General features: G+C 37.9%; 2 protein-coding genes across 7 annotated transcripts in view; one reads left to right on the forward strand and one right to left on the reverse strand.

Moving 5' to 3' along the window:
• Window positions 1-7838, forward strand: part of PPARA (peroxisome proliferator activated receptor alpha) — a 43964-nt gene extending 36126 nt beyond the window's left edge. For all 5 annotated transcript variants that reach the window (XM_052788764.1, XM_052788766.1, XM_052788763.1 and 2 more), the window contains one exon: window positions 1-7838. In XM_052788764.1, coding sequence (XP_052644724.1) covers window positions 1-248 — 248 coding nt within the window. In that variant the 3' untranslated portion in view covers window positions 249-7838.
• The window catches only part of CDPF1 (cysteine rich DPF motif domain containing 1), a 23977-nt gene continuing 12916 nt past the window's right edge, over window positions 6986-18046 (reverse strand). For both annotated transcript variants that reach the window (XM_052788770.1, XM_052788769.1), the window contains exons 3-4: window positions 17671-17782; window positions 6986-11721 (exon numbers count right to left, since the gene is read on the reverse strand). In XM_052788770.1, the coding sequence (XP_052644730.1) occupies window positions 11572-11721; window positions 17671-17782 (262 nt within the window). In that variant the 3' untranslated portion in view covers window positions 6986-11571. The remainder of the gene's footprint in view (window positions 11722-17670; window positions 17783-18046) is intronic.

The raw sequence follows: 18046 nt of genomic DNA on the forward strand, positions 1-18046 counted from the left end.
ATCGTCCTGGTCTTGTAAATGTAGGACACATTGAAAAAATGCAGGAGAGCATTGTGCATGTACTGAAACTTCACTTGCAAACCAACCATCCTGATGACATCTTCCTCTTCCCCAAACTTCTCCAAAAAATGGCTGACCTCCGACAACTTGTCACAGAGCATGCTCAGCTTGTTCAGATAATTAAGAAGACTGAATCTGATGCACATTTACACCCTTTACTACAGGAAATCTACAGGGATATGTATTAAGGACTTTTAGGGTTTTTTTTCCACAATATTTAAAGACAAGAGCAATACTAATAACAGATGGGAGCAAAACTACTTGCACAGTTATCTGCTGTTCACTCAGCCCAGAGCATGAAAAATCTAAAAGCTGGGTAACTGGAGTGTTACACTTCTTTTGGTTTGGGATCTTTTGTCTTCTTTTGAAAGAGTTCTACAGAAAAATACTGATCATAGTGCTCATGAAGTGTCTTATAATGGTTCTTTTATTTGGAAATTTGAAGATTGGTAAGGAATACATATTTGTGTAATAAATCAGAATGTTAAGTAACAGAAATGAACAAAATTGTATTTCCTCTTGGCTTAGTCATTATAGAATTAATATAACAAATTCAGCAAATTCTTTCCAGGTCTATGCACAATCATAAAGATTATGCACTTTTGGCTAATGGTAGTTGCTGAGAACCAGCTAACACCTTTTCAGTCTAGGTGTATCAAATGGTTGGATATTACTGTACATACACTTCTAAAAGATTTGAAAGACCTCTGATCCACTGCTGCTTTAATTCCATGAAATGCAGTACAGCTTCATACAGTATTACATTGGTATACCTTGGGATTAGCACATTTAAAAGATGGTTCTTTTATGAAACAAAGTAAAATCCGAAGAGTTATCTAAAATACAGCAGAGATGCGCTATTCAGGTGTTTGTTGAAGAGTAAATGTGATAAAGCAATGGAACCCTTTTTTCAAAAGTGTTTTAAGGAAATACGAAAATGTCCCTGAGGAAAAATATATCATACCATGTGTATTTTGGAGAATTTGTAATAGCTCAAGATGCAGCTTAGACTTAAAAATACTGTTTTGAATTAGCGAGAGTTTTGGAGAGACTGAAAAATCTGACCCTAGCCCAGAAAAAAGAATTTCAACTGCACAGCATTCTAGTGCAGTGATAGCTTACTCTGAAGAAATGATTGTATAGGAAAGGCACCTTCTTTCTTGACAAGTATCTTGGTGGTATGGAGTTGTTTGGACCTGTTACTTTTCTGATTAATACACTGTTTCATTTTTTCCAATTATCCACTTGGATATATTTATTTCTATTCCTTCTTCAGCCTTGTCAATAGAAGTATTAGCTAGATTATTTCACCAAATTTTGTCCTTGTCCATACAGCCATAGTGGATAAGGTGACAGTATTACCAAGAACAGGGTTTGTAGATGTCAGTTGTGTAATACTGTGAAAGAGAGCACAGTTGACAGTAAGTTTATCACGTTCCTGAGAGCAAACTCTGATTTTACAACAGTACTTATTCCTGATGCAAAATAAGCCATAAGGAAACTGCTTGACTTTGCCATTTTACAGGATCTTTTATCAGAGAGTACTACACAAAAGTGTCAGTTGCATGCAAGACACTGTGCTATTTTGTGTTCCTTTAGTTTTTTTAATATGGTAACTTTACATTATTATTTCTTTATTTCACTATTTGTTTCATAACACAAAGATCTCGGGAGCCAGTCTTAGCATTTTCACAATAGTTAAGCTTCAGTGGCACAGGAGGACACTTTGTACTTGTTTTATTGTAGCATGTTTGAAGACTTCAGAATCTTAAACCTTCACTGCAAGAATTAAGTAAGACTGATAAAGTGAGAGCATCGCACTATGATTCTTACTTTAGTCACAACGCTTGTTTCTTTACAGGCCCGCTGGCACGGCTAGACACTGGATAAATTACAGGTTTAAAAGCAATTCGGTATTTATCCAGGCAATGGTCATTAGCAGAGGTTTTAGTGTCAGATATATTTAGTGTAAACTATTGAAGCATGGGCCTCAAATTTGGTGACCAGCTGGGGCAGGATAGAAACAATAAATGCATGTGCACAAAACTCTCCCCATCCCTGTCGCCAGTCGGCAACAGGAAGAATAAGCCTTACGTTACAGCTACTTCTAACGCTTCATTAAGAGAAGATCGTTGGTCTTAGCAGGAAACAGCAGATGCGATGAGGTTGTCTTTTGTGTCTTACAGCAGTACGTAGTATGCCCTCAGAAATAACAAGAGGATTTTAGCAATGATACTGCTTTATTCTTGAGGTCAGCCATGTCTCACTAAGGAACTGTGGGGTTTAGGCATAAGACACTGAGCATTGAAATAATTGATACGCAATATACTGCTTACTCAAAAAAATTGTCAGAGTATCGGCCATTCTCTGATGGCATACTGAAACTCTAATAGCCAACTGTTTTAAGTTTATCTTCTAAAGAAAGTATAAGCTGAAATTTTTTTCCCCCAAAGCTCAGATTTATGCAAAGGGTAAATTTCAAGGTTTGGGTGTACTGAAGTTTCTCAGGAAAATCAGACAGTTGGTGCGGACAAGAACTATTTTTCCTGCTCTTGCTCTCAAAAGTGGGTAAAAGACTTTACTGAAACTTTTAAAAAACACGGAAAATTTAATAATAAATACTTAAATTCTCAGCAAAACTATAAAGAATTGAAACCAGCATCATTCAGTAGAAGGCATAATGTTTAGCTATATTAACAGCTGCTTGTAACATGTTCCTATTATCGGCATTAGGAAAGTGCATAATTTGCATTTTTCCTGTTCCAGATCCATTTTGTTTTGTTATTTGAACACCAGCAAGCATTTTTTTTACTAGCTCCTTGGACACTGAAGTTTGATTTCTGTTTTAAATTAAATTGCAGACCTTTAATGAAAAAAAAAAAATGGAAAGAATACATCTCTGAATTACAGAAACATGAACAAGATGTTAACATAGCCTAAAATTCTGGATAGATTCCACTGCCCACACTGCTGCACTGTGCACATACCCACAGTCTCTTCAAAGAACGACACAGGGCAGACAATTCACTTCCCGAGTGTTAATGGGCAAAAGAAGTTCTTAATTTCTACATCACACTTTTAATGAAGTATATTCGCTACTTCGGTAGGTGACTGCAGCAGGCTTTTGCCAACTAAGATTTCAAAATGACTCAATTTGTGTTCATTTTTTTAGAAGTTTGGAATCTGAACTAGTTTGAGATCTATTACTGAGGAGCCTTCAGCATCTCCACCTTGTACAGATCACCTAATATTTTACAATACCCATTCTATGGAGGGAAATAAAGTGATCAGATTTTAGGTTTAAAAATTTATTAAAGATTTACTGGCTTGTTAGGTATAATTTTGATCTGATTCTATCAACATAACTTATTTTATTGTCATAGCACTGAACAACTCTGGTTAGCTACGAGGTACCCACAAACAGGTTAAGACAAGAGACAACAGATGGATAGAGAAGAATCCTAGGAAACAATGGTATGACTTAAGTTTTCAACAAACCTACAGCTTACTCATTTTTTTTGAGGGTTGTTTGGGGTTTTTTATTTATTTATCGGGATGCCCTAGGTACTTTGACAAAGGGGAAGAAAAAAAAAGGAAGGTTTTGTGCCAAGTGTTAGGGAAATCTGATGTTGATTTTTATCTCCTTCTTAAATATTTTCTTTAAAGAAAATGTCTTCAGTGTAACAGCACAGAACTGCCATTTAAAAAAAAAAATCAGTTACTTTGTACCTTTTTAAATTTCAGAATGCCACTTTTAAAAACAAATTGACAGACAATAGATAGGAATATTTCCACTTACAGAAATTGAATCTTTCTCCACATTTAAAGAAATCTTCTTTTTTATTTAATTGCCATTTCCATGTGCCTTTGTGCTTTGGTTCTAGCCAGCTGCTAGAAAGCTGAAGTGTTGCCAAAGAGCATATTTTTTGCATTATTTCTGGCCCGCACAGATTTAGGAAATACCAGCAGTTGCACTAAGTCCGTTCTCATGAGAGAGCTAGCACAAGTTTGCAAATCAAAGAGCTTATAATAAGCATCTAAACATTTGTTTGTTTATTCAAACTGCTAAAACTTGGGGAGATTTTTTCATCACGAGAGCTGGATCACATACTATTAAATTTGAATTTCCTCCTTATTTCTAATGGAAAGCTGGGACAACATGCACCATCTCAGACAAAGCAGTTGGAGAAGATTACACCGTAGCTGCCCATACTGTGTCTGAAGAGGAACAATTTCAGCTCTGTCTCTCCTTAAAAGCATCCCTGTTATTTAGTTGAAAATCTGCAACTACATTTAACAAATGCATTTGCAGCTGTTGTGATATTGCTTAAGCATAAGTTCTTACAAGTAATGGTCCTTCCCTGAAAACCCCAATCCTTTAGTAAGTGTTGAAATGTAAGGGGTAATGTGGTATCTGCTGCTTGCTTATATCTCAAGTGCTTTCTTGATAATCAGTTGCATATAATTATTTTTTTTATCTAGGTTTAATCAGCTTTGTTATCCTTCTTTTACTAGAGATTTAAATTATATGTGGGTTTGATCTAAGATTATTGATGTTGTAATGTATTGTGGGATTTTTTTAACTTAATGTAATGCCATTTCTTCATGTTTCAATTTGTAAAATACAAGACTATGATTGCAAGGTATAAACTTTCACTAAATTATATTACAGAGGTGCTTTACGAAAAATATGTAAATTATTTAATTTAATTATTTGTTTCATACTTTATCTTGTGAACCCTTTTGTACAGTGAGGAAAGATTTACTTTTATGGGGTAAGGATGATGGGCCTGAAGTCAAAGACAAACTGCTATTTATTCCAGTCTGGTCTTTATTACTGTATCATTTGTGAAGAAGTATCACAAATTCTGCAACTTCTCACTGTTTTGTATTGACAACTGTAACAAAATTTTAAAATATATTTTCACACAGAACATAGACTTCCTTTTATTTAATTTTAATAAAAGTAAGTCTAGGTGAGGAAGAGCCGTAATCCCAAAATTGAGTTAGTATTTGTAACGTTTTAACTCAAGTTCATCAATTTGAAAGATAGTTTATAGAACTAAGTTCATCCTTGCTTTACAGCATGGTAGTTCATTTTCCTTAAAAGTCTGAAAAGAGAGCTAAAAAGAGCTACATTCTGTTAGTACTCCATTACTCATATTTGCTGAGGAACTGACTTGTGGCTTACTAGAAATAACAATGTGTATTCAGGATTATTCCCTGCTACCTGCACTGAGGTCGATCTGCAGTTTTTAGATGTATTTTAAAATACATAATTTGGCAGTGCAAAACAAAATGTTGAAATGCCATTATTGGCTTTTCTATAGGAGTGTTCCCTTTATGATTTTAAGTAGAGATGAATTCAGAATCTGTTCATAGGGATTCTGTGTCCTGCGATTAAGGTGTGAAAATCTGTGCTTACAGCATTCCTGCTAACTAATCCTGATACAGGAACAAAGTTACCTTTTAAAGGTGTACCTTTTATTTTGCTGTAGTCAAAACACAGCATCTAGTACAAGCACAGTATATTACAAATGTTCCAGCAATGATTTATACTTACTGCATTTTATTTGTAATAGCTAAAATTTTATTTCCCCAAATCGCTGCAACTTGAAATTTTCACTTGATCAGTATCACCACACAGGTGTTATTGTCTGCTAAGACGTTTGTGTCCTATTTGTAAAAGCTCTACTGGACTTTCTTGTGATAACCTACAGCTACTTCTTTTCTCAGTTTCATAGGCGGCAATGAAAAAACCCTGTAAAAGGTACTAACAGGTACGTTGCTTTACACTGTAAATACGTGATACAAATTCATTGTTAACTAAACCCATCCTAGGGCAAGGGTGTTTCTTCTTTTGTTTCCTCTAACGTGCTGACAGGTTTTTTTAAATCTTTTTTGGCTTCTGAAGCTGGTTTGGGGTTTTTTTGTTCTCGAACTCCTTTATTGTGTTAGTCGATCTTGTCAGATTCCATTGCAAGGATGTTTCAAAACAGAATTCCTATTGCAAGGCCCTCAATTTCAGATGAGTTGTGTCTGCCCAGGGAATAGGCTGCATGCACAAACGAGATTAATCTGATTACAGGTTGGGCCTTAAATAAGGACTGCAAGATCAAGCATAAGGTACTTAAAGTTGTTTTTAAGTATTTTGGTGCATTTTCTCAGGTTGGATATGCAGGTACAGTAATCCCTATTGTGGAAAAGACACCAGCCTTATGATCAATGCAGGAAGTTTCAAGGCATTCTTTACACTTGAAAGAAAAAAAAAAAAAATTGGTGGTATGGGAAAATACTAACCAACTGAAATATTGACAAGTACTGCATTCTACTCCTACTGTGTAGGAGCACAGTATAAAATCATTCAAAATCTGTTTGTGATGTGCAACAGGAACTGTAGGAAGGTTAGGAAAACTTCTGGTGGATGACTCGTATACAAATAAGCACATAGAATGCTACTCAAATCCACACTTGGTTACCTCTCGCCCATTCAGATACTCTAGGTCTATTTTGCCACACGGTAGGGTCGGGTAGCCTTCGTGGAGACACGGTGCCTTTGCCCTCCTGTTAGGAAGAGCGCTGTTCGCCGAGCCGCCTGCGTATTCAGACGGGCATCTTCGGGCACTCGCCCGCAGCGCCGTTCGGCAGATGGTTCCTGAGCAGACTGCTGTGGCTCTTCTGCCGGTGGCCTTTGTGCAGGTAGTGGGAGGGAGCTGCTTCGAATCGAATCGTTCATCCCTCTCCCACGGGAAATGAATCCTGTGGGATAGGGGGATACGCGAAAGCATGGCTCCATCTCAGTAGCCACAAATACTTTCCTCTGGTTTCAGAAGTAGAAGAACATTTATAGTTTTAGTTATTTCTTTAGTGATAACAAATCTAATCAACGTTTTAATATTATGGATTTTTAACAAGAACACCCATCTTAACTGTTTGACAAAGTCTGTTTTATCAGCTTCTCGGATGAGCTGCATTTCATATTGTTCCTGCTATTTCACAGCTTTTACAAACAATTGCGCTGAATTTTCTTTAGGAATGTAACACAACAGTTTAATTACATCATGATGTTAAAACCCTTTGTCACATCTTAAACTGTTATCTGATATGAAACAAAAAAGCACATTTTTGTTAACATTGCCAAACCCTAATCACTAGAGCTAACAAGTGTTTAATTAAATCAAGATAGCAATATTAAGGAGGAAAAAAAAACCCAGATCATTATTTCCAGTCACCTATGTTTTTAGGAGGTTTTGGGTATGTTTTATTACAGTAAATACAGAACTTACAAAGAGCAAACATTTCTTGCAGAGAGTAGTCAAACCTAATTCTCATGGAATGCTTGTTTCCCAGCAAAATACCACTAATTCAAGCCAAGTTCCCAAGTTTCTTTCTGTCAGAACAATGCAAATGACATTTTCAAGGAAGAACGGAAGCCCTGGTCTCACAGGGATTTATAGGAAAGACAAAGTCTCTTGCACTTGTGAATGTAAAAATTACATATAGCCAAACATAACGATGCGTTCTCACATTACCAGCCTACTGATCTAGGATGAAAAAACTTGAACTAAACATTTTTCTTCTTTTTTACATTCTGATTTTTTTTCCGTCTCCTTTAAAAATCAGAGGTTGAATTCATAGTGTTTGTATAGAGACTGGTAGGAACCTATGTGCTTTAAAAAAAAAAAAGTAATCCTTTAAGACTGAATGTAAACACAGTTAATTTGAAATATGGGTTTGCCTTAATGGTTTTAAAAAAATAAAGTATTTTTAAAAGTGAATTTAATGACTTCTGCTGATCTTTTATTTCCAGGAAGGTAATTCACTGTAATGTCACGGTTTTGAGACAAACATACTTGTTACCCTCTGCTGGCTGCCTCTTGTACGTTATCCAAAGCAGCTGCCAAGTCTTAACCGAGTCCCTCATTCAATGACCACGCACGCACGAGTAACTTTTATGTACATGAAAGTAGTTCTGTTCTGCGCTCTTGTACAACCACTTAATGATCTCAACTGATAGCTTGTATAAATGTTTGCAGAACCAGGACCTGGGGGGTGCAGGGTGGTGGCGCACCTGGGAATGGGGACACCCATTGCTCCTTCCGCGATAGTACCGGTGCCATGAATGTGTGTTTTGTGCTGCTCTACTGTAATTAAGAACTTGAATGATTTTGCCTTAACCTGATTTGCCTTAATTTGGTATACAAAGCCCTGCTCCAGAAAACACTTAGCTGCTTAACTTTATACCAGGGAGTACTCATGCTGATTTTTAGTAGTGAACAAGAGTGGACAAGCAACCTTTGGTGGGATTGGTGCCCAGATTTTCTGGGGGTTAGCATCAAATAATCTGTTAACAAATTGTATTACATTTACTGCATAATAGGATGTGTGTCTTGCAAGGACATTTTGAAGGTGGAATGATATATGAAGCATCTTTAAAGTGATGATGCTTATAGATTTACTGTTAGACGCACCGTCTAAATTAGGAATGTGTAACGTACATATATACATTGCATATATAATATCTATTTTTATATATATATTTCATCAGTTTGTCTGCTGACCCACCATCCTGCTGTGTCCTTCCATTCTCACTGACTGTACGACCAGCTTGAGACATGTGTTGAATTCAACAAACATTGAATGCACTTCTACGTGAAGTGTAGCATACTAACTCATTCAATGAGCGTGGCTGCAATTAAATTGGTTGGGAGGGTATGTCACCGATAATTGTTTTGTTTCAAGAATCCGGGGATTTATTAAGCTGGTAAAAGAGTGCTGAAGTGAAAATTACAGCAGAGGATAAAGAATCGCATTTTTGCATCAGCTGTGCTCGGGAGCACCAAAGGCCTGTTTTTGAGCAGCAGAAAGCAATCGGAGCACCTGATGAAGCCAAGCTGTAAAGCCTGTGCATATCTTGAAGGGTAGGCCTGATGGCTGGTAGGTTTGGGCATGATGGCATTTGGTCTGTGAAACATATATATACCAAAACATTGTGGTACAGAGACCATAATGCTTATGTTCAGTGGGAATATGAGAATATGGAATACGTAAGTTTTAACAGCTGGGCACAGGTAATAATCCTTCGTCATTCCAGGAAATACCAAATCGCACAGAGGTCAGCCTCCTTTCTCTAAAGCGTGGACCAGAGATGACGGAACACATCCAATGGCCCTGGGCTACTAAACCACTTTGTGGTACTTGCTGGAAGTATGCTTTTCTTCACCTGCAAGGTGTGCACAACCAGGTAACTGTGAAGCAGAGTATTCTTAACTTGGCTTTTTCTGTTGTACTCAAGATAAATAAATGAGCTGTACTGGGCCAGATTAAAAATTCTGTAGTTACAAATCCTGCTCCCTTTTAATACTGAGTCTACTCCCCCTCTGGCTCAGCTTAAGAAGTACTTAAAAGTAGGGTCATTTCTGAGGGCTTTAAATGATTCTTCTATCATGGCATGTTGGCAAAGATAATGATTATGAATAAATGAGTTAGTTAACTGCATTTTTCTTAAAGGGCACAGAGGAGGTCGAACAGGAGGGAAAACAGCTCAGAGACACTACATCCTTCCCAGCATGTTAGTGGGTGCATCTCCCAGTCCCAAGACAGACTTGCCTATCATAAAACTGAAAAGCACATTCTCATTTAGATGGGCACTGCGCTAGCCAGGCTTTTAAAATCTGTTGCAAACATTGTGAAATACAGGAAATAAAATGTTTTTAGAAAGACATTTACTGGTATAAACATAATATGTGATCTCACATAACTATGTTGCTTTTTCTCAGCTTGATTATAAGACTACAATTTTAAGATGGAAAAGTGCTGTGATTCTCTTTCTAGCATCTCTCATTTTCTTTACAGTTGTGGTTTTAGCACAGGATATGCCTCTGTTGTTTGTACAGAGCAGATAGATAGATACACTAGAGCTTTTAAAGTTGGTGTGTCTAACATGAAACTGAAATTTAATACCACCCATTTTAAATAAGTTTAATATCACATTCTTTCAAAGCATAGTCTCCTTACTGCAAAAAGGAATCTGAAATGTTGACTTCTAACACATATCTTTTTTCCCCACAATTAAAGATGTATATGTATTTTATGTTGTAAAGCACCTAGAGCTTGAAAAGGATACTAATGGGTCCATTATTGCTCCTCTAGTAACTGCAAGAAATTCCAGTCCTCAACAGAGGACACCAGTATACTATGTTCAGGAAAAAAAAAAAAAAAAGATCAATTTTAGGACACTCAAATGTCTTAAAGAAATAAATATAACTCATTGAAATAATGTTGATTTCTTTTAACAGACACATGGTTCATTCTATTAAAATGATCAAGTTTAGATGTTGACATATGACAAATTATATGGATGGAAGAGTTGAGAAAAGAGGAGATGTTAATCAAGGCATTAACAGGTTCTGAACCAACGACCAACAAAAGCTTGAGTAAATAACATGATTTGGTGATTAGGGATCATTCTAGACATATCCTTAAGGTGTGTGACTAAGTGGTTTTACACAAATGCCACCTAAATCTTCCTTGTAATTAAGACAAAGTCAACACAGATAATTGTGAAGCTAATTTTTGAGCTAAACAAACTGCTCTTTCTCTAACAATTTTTTACCCTTTTTTGACTGAAACTATGTTTCTGAAATCCCTATTCTAGCTACAGTTTAACTGCCCAGTTCTGCAAAGAATTGAGCTTATTAACTGAACTTTTCTATTTCCAGATTAACTGATGTGAAAGTGAAACGGAAATAATCTTTACTCTTAAAGCATAAACTATATATATTAAGGGTCCTCTCCTGTTGCTGTATTGACATGGGCTGGAAGATTGAGTGGAAAGTGACTGCAAGTGCGAGTGACTGGTAAGCATTTTGTTTTGTTTTTTATTATATTGGTATTTTACTATAAGAACACCTACCTTCAGAAGTCTTAATGCTGTGATAGTATTGAGATTATCACCTTGAAGAATCTAGATATTTCTATGGCTATCTGTGACATTTTCTCATAACATTCTTATTTTAGACTTAAAAATAAAGCTTTGAATTCCTTGCCTACTGTAATCTTTATCAGGACAGCACTGTCAGGTTAACAATTGGTGTATACTGGCTTTCTTGGATGTATACTAAATTAAGCCAGATAAATCTGTCTTGGATTTTCATAACACTGTAGGAGTGTCAAGAACAACACAAAACATTAAAATAACAAATGTGAAAATTTGGACATGGTTCCTATGCTATACGCTGTTTAGTTTTTTACTACATGTGTTTTACATGGTGACAAGAGATTTGTCTGCCTGCCTTTCTGGCTCTTCAACACCTTAAGGCCATACTGCTGGCCCTGCAATCACTGCATGATGATGTTTGAAGCCAAGCCAATTGTAAGGAAATGTGCTACTGTGTTCTGTAGTAGTGAGCTGATGAAGGTCACGTCTTTAAAAGGAGCAACATGATAGTCTCCAAAAGGAGAGAGGAGAAACCCCAGCCAAAGAACTGTCTCTCTTGGTCCTTCAAGTATTTATGTTCTTGAATCCTTTTTTTTACAGGGGAAGGATTTTTGTTGGGGCTTCCTTTTATCCATATCTTCTTGTATTTCCAAAGGAAAGGCCTTTAGGTTTTCATTCACACAGGGGAGGCAGAACCTTTTGGAGTAGAACAGACTACATTCCTGTAAAGAAAATAACATTATTAGTGGGATACACAAAATGGAACTGTTTAAGTTCTAGTCTCATTACACCACATTTATATTTAGAATTCTTCTCAATTAAATTCTTCTTCTAGGTTGAAATATTTCAGGAATTTTGCTTCTTCCTGTTCAGTAATTCTAACATCTGGTTAGAACTAACTGGGTGAAAAATAAAAACTGGGTCTGTAACAATCACTAACCAGATCAACAGTCATGTTGCTCCTTTTAAAGAATTGACCTTCATCAGCTCACTGCTACAGAGAACAGGAACACATTTCCTTACAACTGGCTTCTCCTTCGAGCACCATTCATGGTTCTTCTGGCGTGATCACTAAACTCCAAACAGGATTTAATGGGTAAGCTGGAGCTGGTGTTGCTGATGGATTATTCTTGGAGAGTTAAACATGAAGAAAGGCATCAGTACAGATGGATCAGGACATCCTTCTGGGAGTAATGGATTCCATGGGTTTTACCTAAATAGTGAAGTTTTCCTCTAAAGCTAAGTCTTAGCTTACAAAGATTTCTCCCTCCTGGGAGGATCTTCCAAGTTCCTGCACTGGTATGTGAGACTTGAAGTGTCAGAACGCTTTTCCTCGCCAACCTCCACAAAAATGGCCTAAAGGCCAACACAAGTACAAAGAATGTAGGCAAGGGGCTGTCACAGACTTTAGCTGCATTTTCTTCTCTAACTCCCCCCAAACCTACTCTTTTTTCTATTATTCTGTGTGCTTCTATTGCCCTAGGAGAATACTGAAAAGTATAAATATACTATCAATATCAGAGAGGTGTCCAATAACCAGAATAGCTAAATGAATTTTATTCAGCTGAGACAATTCAACTGAGATTTCATCCATTACCCACCTTTACCTTGAATAAATGTACTTGCTGATTAAAACCTAAAAACACACATGGTACTAAAGTTTGAGCTGATGTCTCTTCTCTGAATTCATGATGGCAAAATACAAAAGCTGTGTGCACAAAGAAGGTATTTTCCCTGCCCTTGAAATGGAATGACACGATCTGACATGTTTCGTTCACAGTTGGTTTGGTTAGCAGACCCAATATTTATTTTTCAACCAGTTAGCTCTAACCAGATACTAATTATTGAATAGAAAGAAGCAAAACTGATGGAATGCTTTAATCTATTTGCAGTAGAGTTTGGACAACTGGAAGAGAAGCTTATTAATGCATTATTCCTTTGCCCTGCAGTGAGACTGAAGTCCATGGTTATCCTGGCATGCTGATCACTAAATTCCAAATAGGATTTAATGGGTAAGCTGGAGCTGGTATTGCTGATGGATTATTCTTGGGGATTTAAGCATGAATAAAGACATTAGTTTAGATGGATCAGGACATCTTTTGGGGAGTAATGGATTCCATGCATTTTAACTAAAAATAGCAAAGTTTTCCTCTTGCCATTGTCATTTGTGGCTGGCCTTTCTCTGGGGGTTGGCTTGGATATTTGTGTGTTTCTGTTCTTGCTTTTGTTTCCCACGTCCCTATCTGGACTTCAGCAGTAGATTCAGCAGATGATTGTGATTTTGATATAATCAGCCTACTTCTGTGCGACTTTCAAGCCTGAGGAACAGCTTCTCTTCATCTATTGTCCTTCTCTGCACTAACTGCTAGGCACCTTCATAGTCAGAGCTAGTGTGAGGCCTCGGTATCTGAAAAGCCCTGAAACTGGATTTCAGTTGCACAACCTCCAGAGCCTATTGTTTTTTGTCTCTTGGTATCCTTAATACTTTAAGCTGCCAATTAAAAAGGGAAGATTAGAGTTTAAGTTGGCCCTGCTATTCTTGTTTGTATTGCAAAACGGCACACAGCTCTCCCCGCCTCCAGGTTAAGTTCACGCCTCCACAGTGATGGACACTGCACCACTGGGCAATGGCAAAGGAGGGGAGAGGCTTTTCCCCCTGTTCTGCAGATGGGGAACTCCGACGTTAAGATGCAGCTCCTCACAGATATACACAGGTGCTCAACTTGCATTCTTTTAGCTGAAATGAGTTGCCAGCTTTTGCTGATTTTGGCCAGTGGGACTTAGGCAAATCATGGATATGAACCATTGCACACCTGGGCACTGTTTCCATGTACCCTTAGTCCTCCTCCCTGTCATGGGATTATTCAGCCTAGTTGTTGTTTTAAAGCTCTACAAATTACACTTATTACATACAGTCAAGCCCTTCTTTGACCATTATCCTGATAGGGTTCTGTGTTTAATCGGATAATTCTTTAATATGTTTCACCCCTTCTGTGACCAAGGCAGGAGGGGGCCATTTCAATTTCAAACTTAATAGTCCAATTCAGGCAAAACTGAGCGGCCAAAGTATGCTGCCAGAATTTATTTTTGTTTTGACACGGATCATGTCTGAAAGTAATATATACAGGGATAGTATCTTTATCACACTTGTAAAGGAAACTATGTAAAGGAAAGGTTCTGCCTAACCATGTCCAGGATTGGCCGCGCGTGACTGGAAGTTGAGTGGAAAGTAGTACTACGTTTATCACTTAATACCCACAATCACGTCCAAGGCCAGTGTTTAGTCACCTTCTACTGAGGTGAGCGGTAAGGGATGAAACTTGCTTCCTTTCCTCCTTTCTTCTCCAAAACCCACCTCTTTTCTTTTCCTATGTTTAGCAAGTGTTGCAATAAAAAAGAAATAACAGTTTTAAATGACTAATATGGTCAGATTATATAATTTCCTTTCGCCTTTTCTGAAAGGGAAACAGGAAGAAGGGCACTTGACCTTCCTAAAAAGTATTTTTATTATCTTCCTTTTTGTGAGGTTTTGATATGTTTTAAGATATTACAGACAATAATTAGAATTATTTCCAGCTGGAACAGAAATAATGGCACTTACCAATACACTGTACTAAAGGTTGGTTCAGTAGGGTGATGTACGCTGCAAGCTGACTGGAGTAAATTAACTGAGTGCGACTTAAGAGCATATTTGAAGAAGTGAGTTTACGAGCATTATACAAAACAGTTTCTAAGTCCTGACTCTTATTGGCACAGCAACTGAAAAGAACGACACTTCAGCTAGCATGGGTTGTCTCATGAAAGCTTAAAATCTGATCTGTATCTAAGTCTCCTTAGATACAAAAGCTAGCAAATTAAATCCAATCCCTTTGCCAAATCGAAGGTCAGAAAAGTCTTAATTTTGCCACAGGTTAGTCTAGTACTATTTTCAATTAACATAAAAATGAAAGCACTGAAGTCACTGAAAACTTCACGGCAAATTGGTCCAGCTTCACTGCCAAAGAGGCCCGAGAAAGCATGATTTTCTTCAGCTTCAATTCTTATATTGTAACATTATGGAAACAGTCAGTGCAGGGCTGAGTTGATCTACTTCGGTCAAGCACAAGCCCGAACCAAAACCAATCCACAGAGATATTATCCTAACTTCGGCTCTCTGCTGCCTTGGATAAGTTTTTACTCCTCTGGATTTTTAATTTTCCCTACATGAAAGAGGAATAGTATGTGTTTACCTACTTTCTGGTGTGGGTGTTTAAAGTACTAATTATCATTTCTGCAGATCTCTTTCAATGTTACCTAAGCAGTATTGCTAAATACATTTTGAAACCATAGTCATATGTGTGATTCACTATCTGGCCTGGCCAGTTTGGTAAGAAATTTATTCTAATTATTTACAATCAAGGTTTTGCTTTGAGTGATACCATCAGGGGAATCTTGAAGACTCAGATAACAAGAAGTAAATGATTGACATATTTCCACAATAGGCAGGAATGTCAAAAAGATTAGAAGAGACTTCTATTAGCTCACTGCTAATATCCTCTTTACATTGCCATGCCCTAGATAAACTGAAACAATTAATAAATCTTTTAGAAGAAAAAGCCCCACCTTCATTCAGAAATGCACACTGTGTGGAAAGATACTGAGAGGCTGAAATGCTGTATTTCCGACAGATGTAACTGCCAGACTTGGAAATATCTGTTGAATCCTTCATAAATTCAAGACACTTCATTTGGGAATGAAAATAGCTAAATGTCCTCAAGTTTGCCCAAAAGGTGTCTGAGTTGCTAATCCTCTGCTGTTAAAAAGGAGGGATAAACCTGACATGTCACGGCAGGAATCAAGCTCATAAGTCCAAACTATCTGACTAGCTGCACTTGCCTCTTCCTCTGGCTATGCGTGGGAGTTAGTCAACTACCAGCCAAGGCAGGGCCATTGTCACTAGGAAGATCTTGCTCACATATGAGCTTTGTCTCCACACAACTGCCTTGAGCTACTTTGCTCTGGAAACTTGAGCCCAGCTATCAAAGATGTAACCAGAGAGCACTGGCACTTCATCTGACTCCCACATAGTCCTCAGGTAGTTCCAGAAAGGAAAAAAAAAAATCTCAGTTGCAAGCCCTAGTCTGACCTTTTTGTGATTTTCATTCATTTAAATGACAGAAGAGACTTCAGAAATAGGAAACAAACCTAATCAGGAGAAAGGTGCTATTGCACGCTCCTCTTAGGACATTGGACCAAATCCATCCTTGGTCCTAACTCCCTGCAAGTCAGAATAGCAGCTAAACTTGTCCAAGTGTGCCACTTTCCTTTTGGCTGTGTCTGTCCAACGCTCTAAATTTTGTCAGTGTAATTTGACCCTTTGTTTTGCTCAAGAGAATTTCCTCAAGTCCCCACACAGAAACTGTCTGGCATTGGCATATGAGCTGTCTCAGTTGCTCAGATTATCACACCTCATACTCTGAGGAGGTCAGAGGTGTTACTTTGTCCCACCAGAACTATAACTGGTCACCAAACATGAAAAAAAATTCTGCATCTTCACCAAGTCTTTAGCAGGTCTGTTTGTTTTAAAACTCCCTCTACTAGCTACTTGCAGTAAGGATCATGTCACTGGAGCTGGCCCCGAACCACTGTGATTACAGAACGGGCTGAAAAGGTTGAATTTGAAAACTGCTAAAGCTGACACTTAAGACCAAGGTGTGCTCTTGCTAATAGCTGCACTCTAGATTTAAGCACTTTACTCTAGGATAGCAAACAACCACTTTGAAAGAGAAGGCCAGGATCTGGCTGATATTAGGGCAATGGTGTCTGGTGTAACAAATACATGCTATTGTCCATGTAAACAATCAATCAGGTGATATCTCCCCATGGGTTGAGTCATGCATGAGTCCTGACTGCTGCATGAGTCCTGAGTCTCTCTCAACCACAGAACTGGCTTGCTGAGGGAAAGGAGTGGAACCTAAGTTTCCTCAATTCATTGTACTGCCTCAAAGCAGCACAGTACAGCCTCCGGACACTGATAATTGTGTAATAACTTGTCTTCATTTTTGCTTTGAACTCACAGCAAACAAAGGGGCCAGTTCTGCACTGAGGAGAAGGAATTAAGACAACTGTAATTTTATGCCACCTTTCTAGACTGCACTCAGATTTCAGTTTTAAGGTTGCCCACCAGCTGCTACTCAAATTCATTCTTTTTCAGAGAGCTATCATGGCATTGGACAACTCTCTTCCCTGCTCACTTTCTACATTATCTTTTGCAAATAGGATGGCAGCCCTGTGCTGTGGATGCAAACCTAACAATCCATGGACATTTATATTTCCTTTACAGAAAAAAAAAAAACCCTACTGCTGGTATAGTATGATCTATTGAACCTTAAAGGTCTTGAAGTGGTATGTGATCTCCCTTGCATTTCCTTGTGCTAGGGAAGCGGAAAAGAGCACCCATTGTGTTTGTGAGGCTGGGCTGTGCTTATCTGTAAATAGAACACTTAAAGTTGCTGATCATTTTCATTTAATACAAAGAAAGAGCTTTATCTGGGGGAATCCACGAGAACATACAATTAGCTTGCCTTAAAAATAGGCTGTTTGGGGTTTTGCTGTTTGGTCTTTCTCTAACATGTCACCAGGACTGGAACAAAAAGAAATGATTCAAGAAGCTTGTTTTGCTCGTTACTTACTGTACCAACGCATACTGATCTTCTACACAAACTGCAATGAGACCCAAGGATGAGGAATTTGTCCTTGTCAGGGGTGAAAGGATCCTTCATGACATAGCTTTCTTCCAAAAGCCTATAAGAGAATAATTTCAGGCTTTTAAGGGTAGATTTCACAGTAGGGGGGAGTCGAAGTGGGGAAATTGTAGAGGCTGAAAAGGTATCATCAGCCCTTTCTACTTGATTTGCTTGGCCTGGTGTTGTACAGGAAGCAATGTAGCAGCTATGCAGCTCCCTTCCTCTTCAAAACCAACACTGTGGCTGCCTTCAGTCCTATACTGCACTTTCTATCTTCCAAAATTACGGCAATGGGTGATCCTCTCAACGTTATCTTACTAGG

Source organism: Harpia harpyja, chromosome 6, assembly GCF_026419915.1.
Source record: "Harpia harpyja isolate bHarHar1 chromosome 6, bHarHar1 primary haplotype, whole genome shotgun sequence".
NCBI classification, from domain to species: Eukaryota; Metazoa; Chordata; class Aves; order Accipitriformes; family Accipitridae; genus Harpia; species Harpia harpyja.